The 18,844-nt window shown below is 42.9% G+C and overlaps 1 protein-coding gene across 1 annotated transcript in view; it reads left to right on the top strand.

The window, feature by feature from the left end:
* The window catches only part of NCKAP5 (NCK associated protein 5), a 129,385-nt gene that overhangs the window by 9,593 nt on the left and 100,948 nt on the right, over positions 1-18,844 (top strand). Inside the window, exon 4 of the mRNA XM_026040861.1 lies at positions 9,850-9,983. Coding sequence (XP_025896646.1) covers positions 9,850-9,983 — 134 coding nt within the window. The remainder of the gene's footprint in view (positions 1-9,849; positions 9,984-18,844) is intronic.

Below are 18,844 nucleotides of genomic sequence, written 5' to 3' on the forward strand. Positions count from 1 at the left end.
GTCTAATCTTGAAGCCTGTGCCCAAGTTGCTTGTATTTAAAAGAGGCTTTGTGTGGGCTCTCCTGCTTTTGCATGTTGCCCACTGTTACCTCTCGGGGACATCCTGCTTCGGGTGGTCTCTATTCACAGGCCCTCTGCAGCAGTGGCTGGCAGAGCTCCTCAGGTAGGAAACTTTTTCCCTATGTGTTGCTGGAGGAGTGGGACGCGGTTCCCTGGAATTCCCCATCCCAATTTGCACATCCCACTCCTGGAAGTCAGGAATTACGAGACACTGCACCACACTGCGCAGAACAGAGTGCTCCATGTTGACAAGGAGGTAGGAGTAAAGCTGGGTGAGACTTTTCCTTGGCCATACTCTTTTTCTGGAGCTACTGAGCAACCCAGAGCGCCCAGGGAAGGCACCAGGTCCCCGGGCCGGCAGCCCCTCAACCATTGGGATCGACACCCCTTGGTCCTATGTGTCATTAATGGTGTTAATCACACCATTATGTGATTTACTGCCCCGTAGCAGAGCTGCTTGCCAGGCTGGTACTGCGGCCACCTCTCAGGGCTTCCTTCACTCCGCGATAAAGGCAGAGAGGCAGAAACAGGGGCATTTGCTTTGACGTAAGTAGTTGAAACTTTCTCAGGGAAAGGCCGCCTCTTTTCTCCTCTAAGAAAATCTAAGTAACTCTTGTAACTGTTGTCACTTGCTCTTAATTTGGAAAAAACAGCAGATTTTTTGGTAGCCCTCTCACATCAGGCAAGTCTACATGATTACATGCAGTTAATAGATAAGAACAATWGGTTAGAAAAGAAATAAGAGTTGATACAGTAAAACACTTGCATCTTATGTAAACAGATGAACTTGGAAAAGAAAACTTGGCAACTTGGTGCAGGACATCAGCTACCTGGTAGAACTCAGCTGAGCTTGGTCCCTGGAAACCTGCAAAGACTTTCAAGTTACTGATAAGTAAGRTTTTTTGGTGGTAGCTCTCTTCAAAAATGCCATTGCTGATTTGTCAGCTGGCAAATAACCTGCTGTACAACCCTGCTGCCTGTAGCTGCCCCTGCAGTGCAAGGAGTGAAGAAATGTGAGGGGTGCATTTGTAGGGACCCTCAGCACTGGGGCCCTGGAATACGTGCAAGGAACAAGCAAGTGAGCAGAGTATTTTTTCTTTTACCATTGCTTTTTAGCCGTAAATGGACTCTGCAAGTGAACATAGAAGAAACTGTAATGAGATGTGACATGTGCATGAGCAGCGTTGTGCAGAGCCTGAGCCAAAGGGAAGCTCTGTGGGAAGGTGGCTGCAGCAGTGCAGCAATGCAGGTTAGGGGAGGAAGGCACAGGGAAGCGTGTGTGTGAACCTGGAATATCAGAGTTTCCCAGMCTGGGGGGGTTGGTGGCATCACAGACTACTCTGAGCAGCTTCTGGTCACTGGTGTGATGAACGTCCTGYTCTCTGTTTAGCCTTGCACATGTTTCGCTCAGCCACTCAGTAATCCTGGCTGTTGGWGGGGAATGGCAAATGCAGCTCTTAGAGGGGCTTCTCTTATGCTTATCCTRTGTGAGTCCTACAGCCTAACTCCCRTCTCACTAACAGATCCAAGAGGAAACTACTGGATTCAACTGCCTGTTGACTCTATGAGCTCAGTCGTTTAGAAAAGAAAACATTTATATCATCTAAAGAACATGCTGGCCAGTTAAAGGGAAGAAGGAAATCACCCTGGGCATAGACACCCTGTCACTTCAGATAAGGGCTGGAGGAGGAGACGTCGCAGTCTCCCTGCCGCAGCTGGTGTCGGGGGTGGAATGATGCTGGRACTCCATCCTCTGCCTCGTTGCATGGCCACAGGGCTGCTCAGAGCGTGTCCAGCACTGAGCTGAGCCTGAGGGCCGGCTCAGAGCCCAGCCTGGGCACCAGCTGGGGGACCTGAGGGGACCTGGGAGCGGCGGGGCTGGGACACGGAGCCCTTGGGCTGCTGCAGCAGGGACGATGGGGAGTTGTCTCCACATGGAGAGGAACGGGCGTCTGCGCCCATCTCRTCCCCTTGGAAAGCAGAGCCAGGCTTGTAAACCGTGCCCTTTACTGCAGGCTTTGGAAAGCATAGGAGTAAATATTGCCGGTAACACGGTGCGATCTGTGAATTTCGACAGGTTGGAGCGGAGCTCGACTCTTTTCATAGGTTAAAATCGATACTGCGGGTAAATAGTTCAGCTTGACTGAAATGTCACCTGCTGTTGTCCCTTCACCCCTTCCTTGTCTTCTACCCTTCGGCAGTCTGGGCTGCCTCTGCAGCACAGCAAGGGGACAGGCAGCACTAGATGGGAAACCTCAGCCCAACGTGACTGCACAATCAGAGCTCCTCTCTCCCTTCCATGTGGGCTGTCCAGCTCAGCTAAAATGCTCTTTTGTTGCAAGGTTCACATAGTGCCTTTTCTTAACATTTCTTACCTGCGTTTCTTACCTGGTTTTAATGAACACACATAAACCTTCTGCTCCTGATCTGGCCGCTGGCTGCCATCGCTCATGGGATTTAAAAGCCAGGGTCTGGGCACTCCTTTACAACCTCCTTCAAAGTGTTTCTGAGGTGCGAAAGAAAATACGAGCCGTGGTTCTGGCCCTCCGGCCAGAGCTCAAGGACTTTCTTCTCCTCCCTGTTTCCCCTTGCCCACTAATTACATTTTACTTTCAGCCTTGACCGTTAAGTGTTTGGGGTTTGACATATCCCAGCAGCATGAATAAAAGCAGGGATGGATTGATAGTCATAAGTTGTATTTTAAATAACAGTGCACGTCAGCCACAGCGCAGGTTGGTTCTGAGCACTAAGCTCGGGTGCTTCTACTAGCATTTTCAGGAGTGGTCCATAACCACACGGACTTATAAAACTTCCTTAGACTCCTGACATATTAAAAAAAATAAATATAATCTTCAGATTTTGTTGGTCTTCTCAGGAACAGTAGGTTTTGCCTCTGGTTGGAGAAAGCAGTAAAAAGTTACAATTTTGATTCACTGTTCCATTGCCTTAATACCTTTCTTGCCAAAACACTTTTCCACTTTCTTTCTTTACAAGCTTTCCAAGTGTTTTTCCAGACAGCCGTGTTGGAAGTGTTGCTGCAGAAAGGTGCCGTCCCTGCAGGGGCGCGTGCCCACGGGCGGCCGATCAAGAACTGCAGCAGTTCGCCTGTCTCAGCTGCRGGGTTAAAGAGGGGAGGCATCCAGGTAGAGAACATCCTCAAAGGTGGCCTGGTATTTTGCTTTTGCCACCAATGTGGAGAAAAGTTTGCCTGCAGCAGGTTCCTTCTGTGGAGTGCYGGGTTGTCAAGGTGCTGTTTTCTGTTCGCATACTAGTCACTTTTTTTTGAGGTGTATCTGTCTTCCACTTGTATTTTGTTTGTCCAGAATGYGTGACTCGCTGCAGATTTACCCCCTTCCTTTAGAAAGAAAAGTTCTGGGGAATGTTGCTGCTGCTGCTCCCGGTGTGGCTTTTTTATGGAAAGGTTATTTTATTGAAAGATCTTCTGGAATCAAACCAGTAGGAAATACAAACTGACATGCATAGAGTTTTTTTTGTTTGCAAGGGGATTAATAAAGCCTCATAGTAAACAATATACATTGGTTAGAGAGCTTATTTCCTAATAGGGAAGGACTTTACATACACAGTATAAAAATAACAAACACCTTTATGTTTGCTTAGACATCTTAATGCATTGCAGGTCACCTTAGGAAAAAAAAAAAMCCCTCTGTAGCAAAAGGCTTCAAATTGTAACCAGCCATTAAAACCTAACGTGTTTCAGCGCAGAAACATTTCTATGTTGCATTACTTAATATTTCCACTGTTTCTCATTTTGATTTTGACAGAGGTTTATTCTGCATAATTCTGAATACCAAATACTCATACAAATGATCTGTCTTAATATTGTTTCCAAGTTTTCATTTGATCTTGAAAAACATTTCATTATGTTTAATTTAGGGAAATGAGATTTCTTTAATTACTGTCTGTGGAAGCTATTAAAAGCTCAATTACATTTGCAAATTCATTTTTGAAAAGCTTTATCATTTTAAGATTAATAATAATAAAAAAAATCCATGATCTGACTGCGTGGGACTTTCCCATACACTGAGGAGTATTCTCCCTCCCCTCTTCCCACTATCAGGAAATAATATGTTTAAAATGGAAAAATTAATTATGCRGAGAACTAAAGATCAATGTGAGCCTTTGAAATCGGGCTCTGAGTTGGGAATTTGAATGAAGAGCAATTGTTTTTTAGTGAGATGGGATTATCGAAGTGCTTATTGCCTCACAAAATACTTACTGCTCGGTGCCGAGAGCGTGAGGAGGAGGTGGCATTCCCGGCTTCCCAACCTCTCCGGATTTTCTGGACCTTTCCAGAATTTGGATTTTTGGTTTGAATTAGTCCCTGGAAGAYGATGCGTAGCCTTGGTGACTTTTCAGTAATTTGTTAATTGTTTTATTTTATCGGTGCATCCGGTATTTTCCACAATGCTGCGTATTTCACGTAGCTGAGGGAGATGGCCAGGCCATCGAGCACCATCTCAACASGCTTTATAAATGATTGGAAATTTCCTTGATAAAGCTGATGCTACCCCTTCTCCAGCTGTAGCTACAGCCGCACGCACCCAACAGCCTGCCTAATGCGGATTAATGGGGCGCTCGCAGTGACGAAGGGGCTTCAGCCCCGCAGTGACTCCGCTGTAGAGAGGCAATTAAAACCATATCAGTGCAGTGTAAATACAGGGAAATTAAGTTATTGTCCTGCCACATGGTGGCAATTTTGACTTGCTACATAATGAAAGACCGTGTCATGTTTTGTTCTGAAGTAGTGACTCTACCAGGAAAATGTTTTTAATTTACTTGAGTCAGTCTGGAGCAGTGTTATCGGCAGTGAATATGAAGTGTGTAAACTCCTGTCTTATTGTCACTAAAATATCAATAGTCGTAATAAATGTTTGCTCGCTCGCTATTCATCACGGAGCCAAGCAAAGCTTGAAGTTTGCAGCTGGAAGTCACTGAACAGAGCCCAATGTGATGAGAGACATGCATTAGCATATTCAAATGTAGTAGGGAAATAMAAATTGCTTGTTCCAAATTACTCAAATTAACTATTTTCAAGGCCTTCCGCTAAAGCACCAAGAGAAATACTTGGTCCCAGCAATTGGATTCTCCCAGTTTTCTGTGGCTGCCCATCATTTGGGAGGCTGAAAGCCTCTCTGAGCAGCCTCCCCTTCTTCCTTTTGCAGTGGAAGGGCTCGAGGTCAGCCTAAAAGCAAGAGGCTGCTTGGGAGGCTCTTTGTGCTGGGATGTTGTAGGGCTTTAGAGGGGGTAAATTCATGAAACAAGATTATAGCATAAAACAATGAGGTAGGAAAAAATCAGAGGATTAGTAAAATAAAGGAACTTCTTCCGCCGCTGTAGCCCAAATTGCAAAACTACTGTGCATGTTGAACCTAAACGTTTTCATTTTAAGAAGAGAAATAGCATTAAACACGATGCTGCCTCTCCCTCCATGAAGCTTGCCTTGACTCGAGTTCCTGCTGTTTATAGCTGAATGCTCCGCATTGCTCCAGAACCACCCGTTCCTGCCCCCCTGGAAAAGCCGGCGACTCCTTGGGCACCTGGAGCGGCCAGGGCTCCGCGTGCGGCCGGCAGCAGCACGAGGGCGCGTTGAGCAGGCGCTGCCTTCAACAGCTGCCTAATTTAATCAGGTCTTGTTACAGCACAATGATTCAACTGTAAGCAGCCTGTAAAAACTGTAATAAGCATAATAAGAAATGCACGGCTTTTTTTTTTTTTTTTTTTTTAAATCTTTTCCCCTCTGTGGTTTTTCATGCTGTCAAAGCCCACTGCCCGGGAAGCTGTGACGTGCTGCAAAGCTGTTTGTCAGCGCCCGGGTTTATTTTTGCCGAGAAGAAGCATCGATTAGGGAATGAGAAGCATTTAGTTGAACAGCGATCGATGGGGAGCAGGCAAAGGACACTCGGGAGTTTGACCCGTTTTGCTGTGRACTAAAATGGAGAGCGTGGGGCCGCGGAGCGACGCGCTCGCCTCGGCGCGGAGGTGACAAGGGGACGGGTACAAGACATCGAGGAGGGGCTGCTCTGCCACAGGACCCCCATGCTGCAGAATTCATTCRTGCAAACGACACTCCTGCTCCTTCCTTTGCTCCAGCCAACAGGTCAACCCGGCGCCCTGGCTCAAGGGGCTCCGAGAAGCCCTGGGGAAATCACATTTCCTGGGAGTGGAATGTTCCTTGTGTCGAAGACAGGGAGACCCTGTCAGTTACAGAAACCAATTGGGAGAGGAGGACACAAAGTGCCAGTTTCTGGTTCAGTTAATATATCATAATTAATCCTAGAAAATCGTATCTTTTTTTTGTGTGATTTTCTTCACCTCATTTAAGCCCAATGCAAAGTATCTGTTGGAAATCAATATTAATTACACAGAAATCGTGGCCTGCTTTGGCACATGCTTAAAAATAGTTGTTAAAAAATTAATGTGAAGGTTAATAGCCTGATTTCAAGCAACGTTTAGCCTGTGAAAAATATTCTTATGTAGACTTTTGCTAACAAAATAGCTCTTCCATTTTAGTGTAATTAGTAGTTCCAGAGTAAACCTGCTGAACCTATTGGGATAAACAAATTGCAGAGAAAAGAAGAATCTTGCTTACATTTAAGCAATAGCCCCTTTCACTGCTTACCAAGTAACTTTAAGATTGTATCTAGGTCCCTTTTAGGTTATTTTAATACTTGTACTAAGCACTCCTATTATACCTGGCTTTACCTGTCTGGTAAAGACAGAAATAGTGTGAGCACAGCCCATGGAGAGAAGAAATTGCAATTAGAAAAGAGTTTGCAAGAATGAATTTATATAACTTCATTGGATAACAGTAGTGATTTTTCTGGAGTTTAGACATTGTGATGTATTTCTTTTTATTTAACTTTTTATGCATTCACATGTTACTTGTATTCCTTTCCAGTACCGATAAAGTGGCCTCGATTTAGCACAGAGGAGCTTAGAAAGGTGATTAAGGTGATGCACAAAATTTTATAGACTTCAGAGATACTTTATCTGCTGCCAGGAGGAAATAAAGGAAGAAATATCTGGGCCATGCTCTAGGTTAGGCTCCCTTCTCTCTCCTGAGACTTCATTATGGCTTTTCTTGTGTGAATAGCAATGGGTCCTGCTTGTGTAGATGAGATTGCTGCTGCTTTGCGCTACTTTGTGCCCAGTTTGAGTCCTGGAGACTGAAAACTGCTCAAGGCGGGTGCTCGTTGCTCCCTTTCCCCCTCCTAGACTAGTTAGTCTGCGACRTGACTGCAAGTGGCTCCGCTTTCTGCAAGGGTGGCCGCAGAACATCGAGGCTGCCGTCGTGTCCCGGTCCTGCGGGACGTTTCTGGCTGCTGGGAGGAGAGGCAGGACCCCAGGGCCATGRGCTGGTGCTTCTCGTTGGGTTCTTGCCATCCTGGGGCCACCCATTCCCTGCGAGGAGCCTCGGCTGGTGCCCGAGAGCTGCTTGCCTGCAGCTGGGCGAGCCACGCTCGACACTTCGCTCGGCGCAGCGGTTCACACCGCTTCCGTTTCTTATTTATTCTTCATTATCTGTCTCTTAATTTCACTTCATTTCTCAAATCTTACTGCTCTCGCAAGGTGAACTGGTTGTGGTTGGTTAGGGCAAACCCTGGGTCCCCTCCTCATTGCTGAGTGTGAACGGAGTGGATGGTAACGTCAGCGCTCGCTGATGCACCCGCGAGGGGCCAAGGAAACCCCCAAGTGGCTTGTGCAGTTTATGCCTTAAACACAGGATAGTGGCTGCACGTTTCTCCTCGTGGCGTTTTCATTACTGCCCTCTGAAAGCCCCTTAGCAGCACTCAATGTCACCTATAAGAAAAGATGCCAGGGACAGTATGCGAYAAGGGCCACCAAAAAGCTTTAGCGGTGGCTCCGGTGGGCGCGAAGCTGGAGAGATGCTGGGGGCTGTGGAAGTCCCTGCGTTGCCACTYGCCCGGGTTGCCCTCGTGCCCGGCGCCTGGAGCGGCCAGAGGCCAGCGGACATAAGGAGGACATAAGTTAGATCATTTAACTAGCGCAGTGAATTTATTTCCAAATAATTCATTTCTTGTTTTGAATTTTTCCCTTTTCCCAATATTTTGACTAGCCAAACAGAAGCTCTCTGCTCTCAGCGTAGTCACTGTATCTTCCCACGGCCAATAGATATTTCATTTACTCCTTAGCCACCCCCTCTGTGACATCTGCTTATTTATCACTGTATTTAAAGTCCCTTTTCTACTTGGTAATGTTCATATTTTTGCTCCTGTGGTTCCTGCTATAGTAAATTATTATCCAGTAAGATTTATAGCTGTGGGACTTGTACAAATAGTCTTATCTTCCCCATCTAATGGCTTAACACTAAGAAACCTTTGCTATTTTCTAATGAAATGCTATATAGAATTTCTAGATGCGTTTTTGCAGATATGCCAGAAAAATTTAGGTTGCAACGAAACTGCATCCATCAGCCTACAAACCGCATGTGCACCGAGATTTTTCAGCGTACCTGGATGCTGCACATGGAATAATTTCACAGTGYCAGTAGTCGGTGGAGCCCTCTTCACTAGGGAAGCATAATGTTAATCGCCTATTTTTATTATTTGTTTCTTACCTCATTTAAATGCACAAGGAAAAAAATCATTTAGTTTCTGTGTGGGAGTCTCATGGAAAAGTGCGTATTATTTTATTCTACTAGCGTGTTTCATAAATTATCAGTTCTTACTCCTCCTAAATCACACGTGGCTACTTTAAAATAGGGTTTCACTGTCATTAGTTTTGCTTTTATATGACATTTTAGTATCCAGAACTAACATAAAAGAACCACTAAAGATCAGCCCCCGACGTGGTTGATTTATCTGGGTTTCACAGTACGTCGTGGTGGGTGCTGTGGTCCCGAGTTTCAAGAATTAACAACAGCCATAGCCTTTGAGAGGAGTAGGAAAGCTACTGACATTTTAATTTCCTTTGCATTTCCTTGCCTGGATACCCTGTTTTTATAAAGCCTAATCTTTCCCGTAACATTTCAGCAGGCTCCAAGCTGGGAGATGGGAATCCTGCTCCCAGCCCAATCCAGGAATACGGTGGCTGCAGAATCAGGGTCCTGTCTGCTCCCGAGGCATCCAGGCAGCCACGGGTGATGAGTTGGCCTCAGGAATAATAGAAATGGGCCCATTTCAGCCTTCTCATGTATTATCAAGAAACATTAAGTTGCTTACATCTCAAATATGACTTCTGGAAGTTATTTTGAGTAGAGATGAAGGAAAAAAAAGAGCTTAGGAAGGAGAGGAGTGGCTCTTTCTAAATAGCTGTTGGGCTGCTTTTCGGTACGTCTGAGCCAAATAAGAGTCACTCAAAGTAATGGGGATATTTTATAGCAATCTGCCATCCTGCAGGTTGAGACTCCAACAAATCAAAATATGCTGTTTTTTTGTTTGTTTGGGTTTTTTTTGTTTTTTTTTTGCAATAGCCCTAGAGAAAAACAAGAGGGAGAAAAGCAGGATTTTTTCACTGTGTTATGTTATCTTATGTTGAATTATTAAACTGTAGRGAAAGTTGAGGTTCTTTGCTTTGGAGTAAACATTATGTTTACTGTAGGGAATAACTCTCTCAGGCGACAAAACCAGAAGACTTTCCATTTCTAGTCGATGAATCTATGTAATGTTGCCATATAAAAAAGTCGGGATTGCATAGTTGGGGTAATAATTTTGATTGCTTATTGATCCTTCCCAAACTTTATATAAAATTTATCTTAAAAAGATGTTTTACATCTGCAGTTAATGAATATCCTTTCTGCTCTTTCAGCGTGAGAAGCTGATACATGAGTTGGAGGAAGAAAGACATTTAAGACTTGAGAGTGAGAAGAGACTGCGGGAGGTGACGCTGGAGTCGGAGCGAAGCAGAGCTCAGATGCGTGGACTGCAGGAACAGTTTTCCAGGTATGTTGTATGAGTAAACATGTATGTATAACATAGGGCAAGAATGTGCTTCCATACAAGAAGGTTGGTGGAACTCCATGGTGACTTGGAGGGAATTTAAGGCCAAAAGTGACACCTCTGAAATTCCATAAAAACAATAAGTGTTTGGCTAAGTGACTGGTATCATCCTGTAAAATAGAAGGGGCTTATGCCATTATTCTAYATAAAGATGTAAACATTTCATTTCTAGAGACTCTTGTATTAGAATTCCCAGTGTTTTTCCAYAGGAGGTACAGGGCTTCATGCGTGTTGAGCAGTTCACATCCTTGAGGAATTTGTTTGCTTGTTTTTAATTATTTAAAGTGCTGGAAGAGAAGCTGTTGTCTTTACAATTGAAAGTAATGTCCCTATTAGCTGTTAAGAATTTGTTAAGGTTTGGGCAGTCTAAATAATTGAGGAAAAAACAGTGCCTTTTACCTGCTAGGTCACCATCTGGCTTGGACATGTTGAGAATCTCTTTCTGCATTGACTTGAATAGAGCTCTGTGCTGGAACGTAGCTCCACGTTTCTACTGGAAAACCATCTTAGACCTGGAGATTTAAGACAAACTATTCAAATAACCACGATAGGGACTGGAGTTCTTTGTTGTTTCTGTGAGAGACAATGAGATCATCAAATACAATCTTTTTATATTGCATTATCATGTGAGCAGAAAATAAAACAATCAGGACAGAATCAAAAGAGATGATGGAATTTTATGTTGTATATTTTCCATCAACATTAGATACTAATTCATTCTTTTTGCCCTCCCAAAATGTTTGAAAAGCTCAGGTTTAGTTTTAAAATGATGAAAACAGGCTGTGGGACAGACTTTTTTCTTTGCTTGCTTATTTATGTGAGGGGAGATTAGGGTTTTCTATGTTTTGTTTTTTTCTCTTTGCTCAGTGTCTGTCATGATGCACCTCTGGTGCAGGACTGGGTTTCTAGGCAACACTGAAGAAGCGTTTAATAGTAATAACAAAATTTGATCTGATTTTTTTTTTTTGGAAAATTTCCATTAAAGCTTTTAAGGTTTTTTTTAAACAAAGCTTTTAGAGATGGCTGAAATTCTTTTCTCTAAAAAATGCTAAAGACCAAGATTTTCTTCCTTTTAAAAATTTTTATTCTTGTTTTATCATCTTTAAATTAAAATTTTAATTATTCTGATGAGGCCCCCTGAATGGCATTCACAGGCTTGCACACACACACACACACATACACACACACACACACACACACACACACACTTAAAACCACTCCGGGAGTATTCTTTGTTATTTTGCCCTATTGAACATTAATCTTTATTTATGGAAGAAGTTCTTGAGGTCCTTGTTTTAGAAGAGTAGTTCTTGTTGCAATAGCTAGAAACCCTTATGCTCTTCAAGTAGATGGGGTCGTGGTTTAAAGAAAAGAGAGTGTGAGGGGATAACAAACAGTCTCCCCAGTAATGTGTCTAGTAACTTTGTAAAATTTAAGGGTTCTGCACATGCAGGACTTTTGAGCAGCACTTTTTCCAGTAAAATTGTGACAGTCTGATTCAGTTGACCAGGATTTCCAAAAAGGGTGACTATGTTGTTAGGTAGCATCCCTGAAGTCCACTCTCTGCTAATTAATCCTTTTTTCCTCCATTGTTATTCACAACCTAGGTGACTCTGAAATAATTCTAGCAAGAAGCACAGACATTCAAGTTGTTTGGTTTAAAGCTGTTTGTCTTCTTATTTTTGTGCCTGTGATTTATATAAAGCTGGAACAACCTAAATCACTATTACGTGCTTTCCATGAATGTCTGCGTTTTAGCTACAGTGAGAAAAGATAGACTTAAATATCACTTTTCATTAATGGCACTTGAATTTGGCTCATTGCTGCCATTGGCTTCATTAGCGGGTAGACCAGATGCTAGGAGGAGAGCACGGCTCTTATGTGGTGTAAAAGCAAATAAAGTTTTAGTAATGGGTGTTAGAGATTATTTTTTTCTTGTACTTAGTATAATATTACAGCATGACTGTACAAAACCAGACTTTCTTTCCCTAAACGAGTGCATTTTTCTCACTGTGTGAGATAGCAGATAATGAACCAGGCAAGGGGCAGTGCGGCGCTGCGGAGGGGTTGTGTTCCCAGGGACTGGAGCCTTTTATATTTTTCCAATTTGGCGTACAATTAAATGGGGCARGAGAGGTGCAGATGGGAAGAGATGTTAAAATTGAAAGTGTTGTGGGAGAGGATGCCTAGGAAATAATTCTCTGCACCCAAATTCTCTGCCTTTCAGAAGTACAGAATAGGTAGAAGACTAAAGCGAGGGCATAATCTTCTAAATCTGTGTAATTCCTGAACAGAGTAGATTTACATGCAGTTGTTCCTTCACTTGCATGAAGCACAGCAGGGTAAGCAGTAATTTGGAGCGTGTTTTTTCTTCCATCTCAGACTATTTTCTCCACATCTTTGAAAGAACGAAACATAATAGTATGTGGAAAGCTCTAAGCTGACCTTTCGTGATGGGGGAGKAAAGCTGTCTGTTCCTATCTGAAGTTGTGTGAAAACTTTAATCTATTATATAAGCGTGAGTTTGAAGACTTCAGCAGGCAAGCTTTTTTTTCTTTTTCTTCCTGATGTTTAGTTTTTATTGATGTTTCTGTTCTTAGCAAGTAAGCAATATTCCAGGCTAAGACTCTGAAGTAAATCGAAGTCCTGTGTCTTAACATCTGTATAAATCTGTCAGAGCCTTAAAATGACACGGTGTCTACTTTGATAAATACGTGGTGGCTACTCCAGAAGGAGAAGGAACTTCTAAACCTAACCCTTTTCCTGAACTGCATCGTGATATATGCGTGTAGAAGAGAGTTTGGGTTTTATCTTTATGGGGTGATGGTGTTGAGGTGTGGAGGGTCCTTCAGGGAGACGGTTTAGTGCTGAAGCCGGGTTTTTGCACCGCAGTCAGATGCGGTTATCCTTGCGCTGCCTTCGTGTAATCTCACCTCGGGGTGAAATCCTTCATGTCCCCGCTCTCAGAACCGCTGAGGTCGGTTGCTTTTCGGCAGCTGCTCTGCAAGGCTCTCTTGGCATGGGAATGTGCAGGGCGTAAAGAGTAACCCTCCAAATACCTTTCAGCCCCATTTCTTCGGAGACGATGCCATGCAGTTTGTCTTCCTCGCTTTGAAGGTCACCACTTGGATCAGTAGGTGCTGATATCTCTGGCTAGCTATGGAAAAAAAACATGGGCTAACCTATTTTGTGTTTTATTTAATTTTATTAATTGTTTTTCTTTTTTCTTTGTCCTTTGGATGACTTCTTTGGGAGCATTACAGAGGCAACCTCTGTATCTCGTGTGCCTCCTTGTTCTGTGTTTCAGCTGCGCTTTCTCTAGTAAATTCAGCATCTTTCTACAGCAGCAGGTACAGAGATGCAACTAGACCCCTGAAGCAGTGGGTGTGATTTATACCATCACTCTAAGAAGCACACTAACACCGCAGTGTAAATTGATTACATTTCTGCACATCAGTAAGCAGTACAAATTGTTGTTTGTTGAGTGCATACAGGGCATGTGACTCCAAACTGGCATTAGATGTTAAAGGAGTAATGGAAACAGCTTTGGCCTAAGGTATTTTGATTACTGTTTTTGGTTGAATTGAAACAAGCCCAATGAAACACACTCTAGTAAGGTTTGTCTGTAAACAGTAGTTGAAGGTGCTGGTATCAAGGCTTTAAAATCCCCTTTGTGTAAATATCAAAAATTCTTCGGTTAAGATGACTGGTTTTATAGGTATTTGTGACTATGCTTGGAAAACAGTCCTGGGCTTTCAAGAATGCGAGTTACCATAAAAATAGCAAGTGGTTCTCATTTGATCCATCAGGGTCCTGCAGGTTGGATAGCTCTGATTCTCCTTAGATGGTATTTTAGCATTGTCCTCTCATCACCATGTCACTTCCACCAAAGGGAAACGTGACTGCCACATGTCTGATAATGCCTGGCATGCAATGAGTGGGTCTCCTTGGTCTGAGCATGTGCTCCTTGGCTTTCTCCAAGAACCATTAATTCTTTCTGCCTTCTCTGCAGATGAGTGGACTTGAGGACTATTTTCTTAGCAGCTGGTATCAAAGGCTGCCACACTTACAAGTTTTATTACATGTGGTTGTGCTGTGCGCCCGTCTCACTTGTCCCCTGCCTTCCTGCTCTGCTTCCTCCTGCCAGAGGTTGCTGAGGTGTGTTGGCTCCCTGGGTGTAAGGTTCCTGGGAGCCCTTGCTGAATGGAAGGTAGGGCTCGTGTCTAGTTTTGCCAGCCCCATGCTGACGTTGGTTTTTTTGGTACACAGGACGAGTGCCTTCTCCTGACCTTAACTTCGCTTCCTCACCCTGGCCAGGCTTGCTGAGCCCTGGGAGATGGGATGAGCACCAGTGTTGTTCTTCACTGTGCCTTGGGTTTGGAAGACTAGAGGACAAAGCTTCATACCTGTTTGAAATGTGAACACTGTAGTTTTTCAATAACACATTGTTTGAAGGTAGTTGTTCTGTGTGTACCCTTGGTTTCCTTCAAAAGCTCACGTTCTGATTCTGATGTTAGAGAGCAACTCATTGAAACGSAGGTGTTTTTGTATCAAAGTTGAGCAGGAACTAAAGCAATGAGGTCAAAGGGACTGCAGAGAGCTGGAGAACTGGCGTAAACTCAAAGCACTGAAGTTGTGCAAAGAGCAGAAGTTCTGAGATGCTGGTGTGTGYGACGTACATTGACTTATGTAACCCTTTTGAAGAGCAGTAGATTGCTTCAATCCATATTTAAGATGCCCAGAAAGAAGCATGCAGTTCTTGAAGTCCGAGGTACTCTTCAGGCACTCGAAGCTGCCATAGGAGCCTGCCCTGACGTGCTAGTGAATCATGAGGCAGCCTTTCATGGCATCTCTCAGTTGCTCTGAAAGCTTCCTTTGTAGCTGCCACAGACAAAAGCACAGTTTTCTGTTTACTTGGAAGATCCCAGGTTGGCTTTTTGTGTGTGCACACATTGGCAATATGTATCGTGCTCGTGTTCCCGGGAGGTGGCACTTACTGCTGATCTGTGAGAGCGTGCAGTGCTCCCCCTTGGCCTTCAGCGAGCACTAAATTGCCACAGGAGATACTGGTGTTTGTGAGTTGCTTGTTTGGGGTTTTCCCCTTGCAGAGGCTGCACTGTAATTCTCTAGCCCCCCTTTCCTTTAGCACACACAAGACAAGGCCAAAGCTGAAAACAGCGTGGCCAAACTTGAAGCCTAATTCCACAGTAGGTCACAAGGGCCCATACAGGGTCCAAACACAGCATGAAGCCCCCTCCATACGTTACTTCCTTGGAATAGCAGGGAAACTCACGGAGGTATTTTTCTGCCATAGCTGATGCTCAAGACCAGCTTGATGGCAAGGGCAGGGATGGCAGCGCTCGGGTTCCTTGTYAGGAAACAAGGCTCACTGCTTTCTTATTTTGCACAATAACATGTAGATTGTTATACATAACAACATAATATATTGTTGGTATTTCTAGCTACAGCCCATTCTCCCTTGTAAAACATGTTTATATTGATGAAAGTGAAGTGTGGATACAGGAGCCAAGCACTGTCACTGTGAGCTGTTGCCACCTACCTAAACGCTGTGCAGTCGGGTACGGTACGATGTTTTCAAGGTAAATAGTGCTGGTGGTTGTCAAGAGAACTTCTGTTACGTATCACTGGTCTGCAGTTCTTATTGATGTATTTTTAAAATTGCACTGTAACAGGCAAAGTACAAATGCTGACTGTTTCTTTCCTGTGGCACTTTTCATAGTTTGGTTTCTTTGAACTTGTGAGAGCAGGAAAGTCATGTGGGTGGCAGATGCAGTTCTGCAGTTCCTTGATGCCGTGTAAAGTAAAGGGGGTATTCAAACCCAACACGTTCCTTTACGTCTTTAATAAAAAGATCCCTTTGCTAGACGGGATAGATCCCTTAATCCCAAGGGCTTCAATAAGATGAGTACAAAATGATCTGTTTCCCTTGGGTTTACTTTTTCATTTATGTCATTTGGTATTGATTAGATGTGGTTTCAGTGAATAACATTTTAAAATATTTTATTTTAACATTATACTCTAAATTCTGAGCCATTAGGAAAAAAAATGCTCATGACTGCATTGGAAGATCACTATCACTTTCCTTTTTATTCATCATTCACCTTGATATCTCCATGTATTGGTACCCTGTATATGAAAGACCAAATTACTTGCTTATTTCTTCTTTTTGTTTGGAAAAAGCATGGTACCTACTGGTATATCCAAACAGAAAACTAAGGCACTTTTATCCAGATTTTGGGAAGGGTGAAAAATCATTTTAAGCAGAGAAGCATGTGGAAGGCATAGACTCTTTACTAGGATAAAGGGGCATGTAATAGCTGAGCAAAGCATCCTGAAGCAGAAGTGCTTAGCAGTTGTTCTTTGTCTTTCCTAAAGGSAAATAACAAGGTACATATAGAATAAAAGTTGCCAAGGATAATTTGAGACCCCCAAGACAGAAAAGTGGAGGCAGGATGGTTAAAGAATTAMGGTAACTTAAGTAGATTTAGGTGAGTCGTGTTTTTGTGATTGCCCTCAGAGGCACCAGCTGAAGCAGTGAGGCAATGTCATCTCAAATGAAGACTAGCAAATCGGGCACAGAAGATTACACAGCAATTTGATATATAAAAAAAATCAGAGGAGGTTGCACAGTGTTCTTCATAAAGAAAACAAGCATGATCCCAAAGTCCTAAACTACTGTCTGACAGATATATCAGACGTATCCGTTGTCATGCAGCTACTCAGCAGAGCTACTCAGACTGAATGGAATTTTTGGCATGATTTCTGTAGAGTAATTCAGTAGGGGGTTAGAACTTCAAATTTGTGTCCTAAATATCATTCTGAAAAGGAGCCTGGAAGATAAACTTAAGAAGTGTAGATGAACCTCTGAAAGAGACTTCCCTGCCTTTTCTGAAAGGTAAGAAATGATGAATTCTTTTAAAAACAGGTGATGTATTGAAAGCTAAATAAGTGTTTGTTGTTGGAGATAATAATTTGGTCTGGTTAGCTCAGGCCAGCGTTGTAATATGTAGTTATAGCTTATACAGAAAATACTCCTCTCATTCCCTCCAGGCTCAGTGGTGGGAAGAGGGACAGACCATGTCCCTCTGTGACATGAAACAGCCACGTGTGGGCTCAGGGCAGCTCAGACACAGCGGTGTCTCATAAAGCTTCTTAGGCCAGCTCTTGCTGAGGCAGAAAGACAGGTTGTCATTGCTAAAAAATCTCTACTGCTGTCTAGACTATTATTTTGGCTGCAAATATTTTAGAAGCAACTTGGGTTTTTTTAAATTATGATTAAGAAAAAAAAGTATGAAATAACAGTGAAAATTACCTAAATACTGAAAATAAGACCTAGGAGGAGAGCTAAGAGGAGTGAATATGAAGGTGAAGATGACAAAGGAGCCACAGTCATTTSTAAACATGTGTATTAAAGGATGTTATAGATAGTAATTCTAAATATTAAAAGAATAAAAGATTGTAGCTAGTGGGATTAATCTTAGCTTCAATTAACTGCTAATTATAGTAGTAGAAAGAATAAACAGTTGTGGGAGTGACTTGAATTTCAATATAAAACCATATGCATATACTGCAGGGGAAATTCTGTTCAGTTGCTTTGCTCGAGTATGAGATGTGCTTCTAGGAAGGCTTTTTCATTAAGTAGGATGTGCTTTGGGAAGAACTGCCCCAAAACTGCAGAGCTGAGCAATGCTCTGTGGTGGATCTCATGGAGAGCTTCTGAACTTAGGGCATGGCTGGAATGAGATGTTGCCTCCTTCGTGGCAGCTTCAAACGATTTGAAGCTCTTGCTCTTGGGAAAGCTTTYCCTTGATAAAAAAATCAGTAATATTGTTATGCCCTGAGATATGAGGGATTCCCTTTCTCAACCCAGTAGAGATTTCTTCCAATCCGAAGAGCTTGAGTAACTTTATAATAATGTTTTGCAGAAAAGATACTACTAGACAGGATCTTCAGAGGTGACAAGCTTCTGTCTAGATTGCAGTCATAAAACTGGAAGTCACTTTTGCATGGTTTGAAAGTTCTTACACACATATTAACATGGAAAAATTGCCTTTATTTATGAGATCACCAGATTCTGCAAACTGTTTGCTTGTTAACGGCCTATACTATTGACATGCTTTGAAGGACTGTTTGATGTAGGAATGGCCCTAAATAATCTGAAAGTGCTTTAGTTTCTAGAGCAGAAGGCTTCTCGTATAACTAAAAACATCAGAATATCAGTAATTCTTTCTATTACCTTTCCTACCCAAATAAATATAAAATTCCTTCTTATATGGAGGAATTCTACAGTGGATAAAAATCTCCCAGTATTTACATTATTCACCGTGTAAGAGCCAGATCCATCCTTCTGTCAAAGCTGAACATAAAGGAAGTTCCTGCTTCAGATTTAACTGTGTTCTTCTGTCCTTTTAAAAATTATCTTCATTTCCTAACATCTGTATAACAAAGGAAATGGGAGGAATGCCTCTGAGAGAAGACAATGTGAAGATAGGGATCTGGAATCCTCRCGGAGGAGCGGATTGCCGCGAGACACGTCGTCTCCTGCGTTTTGAACCCAGCAATATAAAGAGATCTGTCTAAATGGAAATTTTTGTCCAGTAAAATGATTAGAGAAATTAAATTCAGATAAGGAGAACAGAGGAGGATAAAGGTGGTGGAGAATAGGTGTTACTTTAGGGGCTGTCAGCAGCAATTTATGATAAATTTAAAGGGCATCTTTTCCAAAGCATCCGTCTGCTTTAAGCTACCGGCCTGTCTCCCAGGGATGTTTTCTGCACCAACAC

This window comes from Nothoprocta perdicaria, unplaced genomic scaffold (genome assembly GCF_003342845.1).
Source record: "Nothoprocta perdicaria isolate Ctin4 unplaced genomic scaffold, notPer1 scaffold_27, whole genome shotgun sequence".
Classification (NCBI taxonomy): Eukaryota; Metazoa; Chordata; class Aves; order Tinamiformes; family Tinamidae; genus Nothoprocta; species Nothoprocta perdicaria.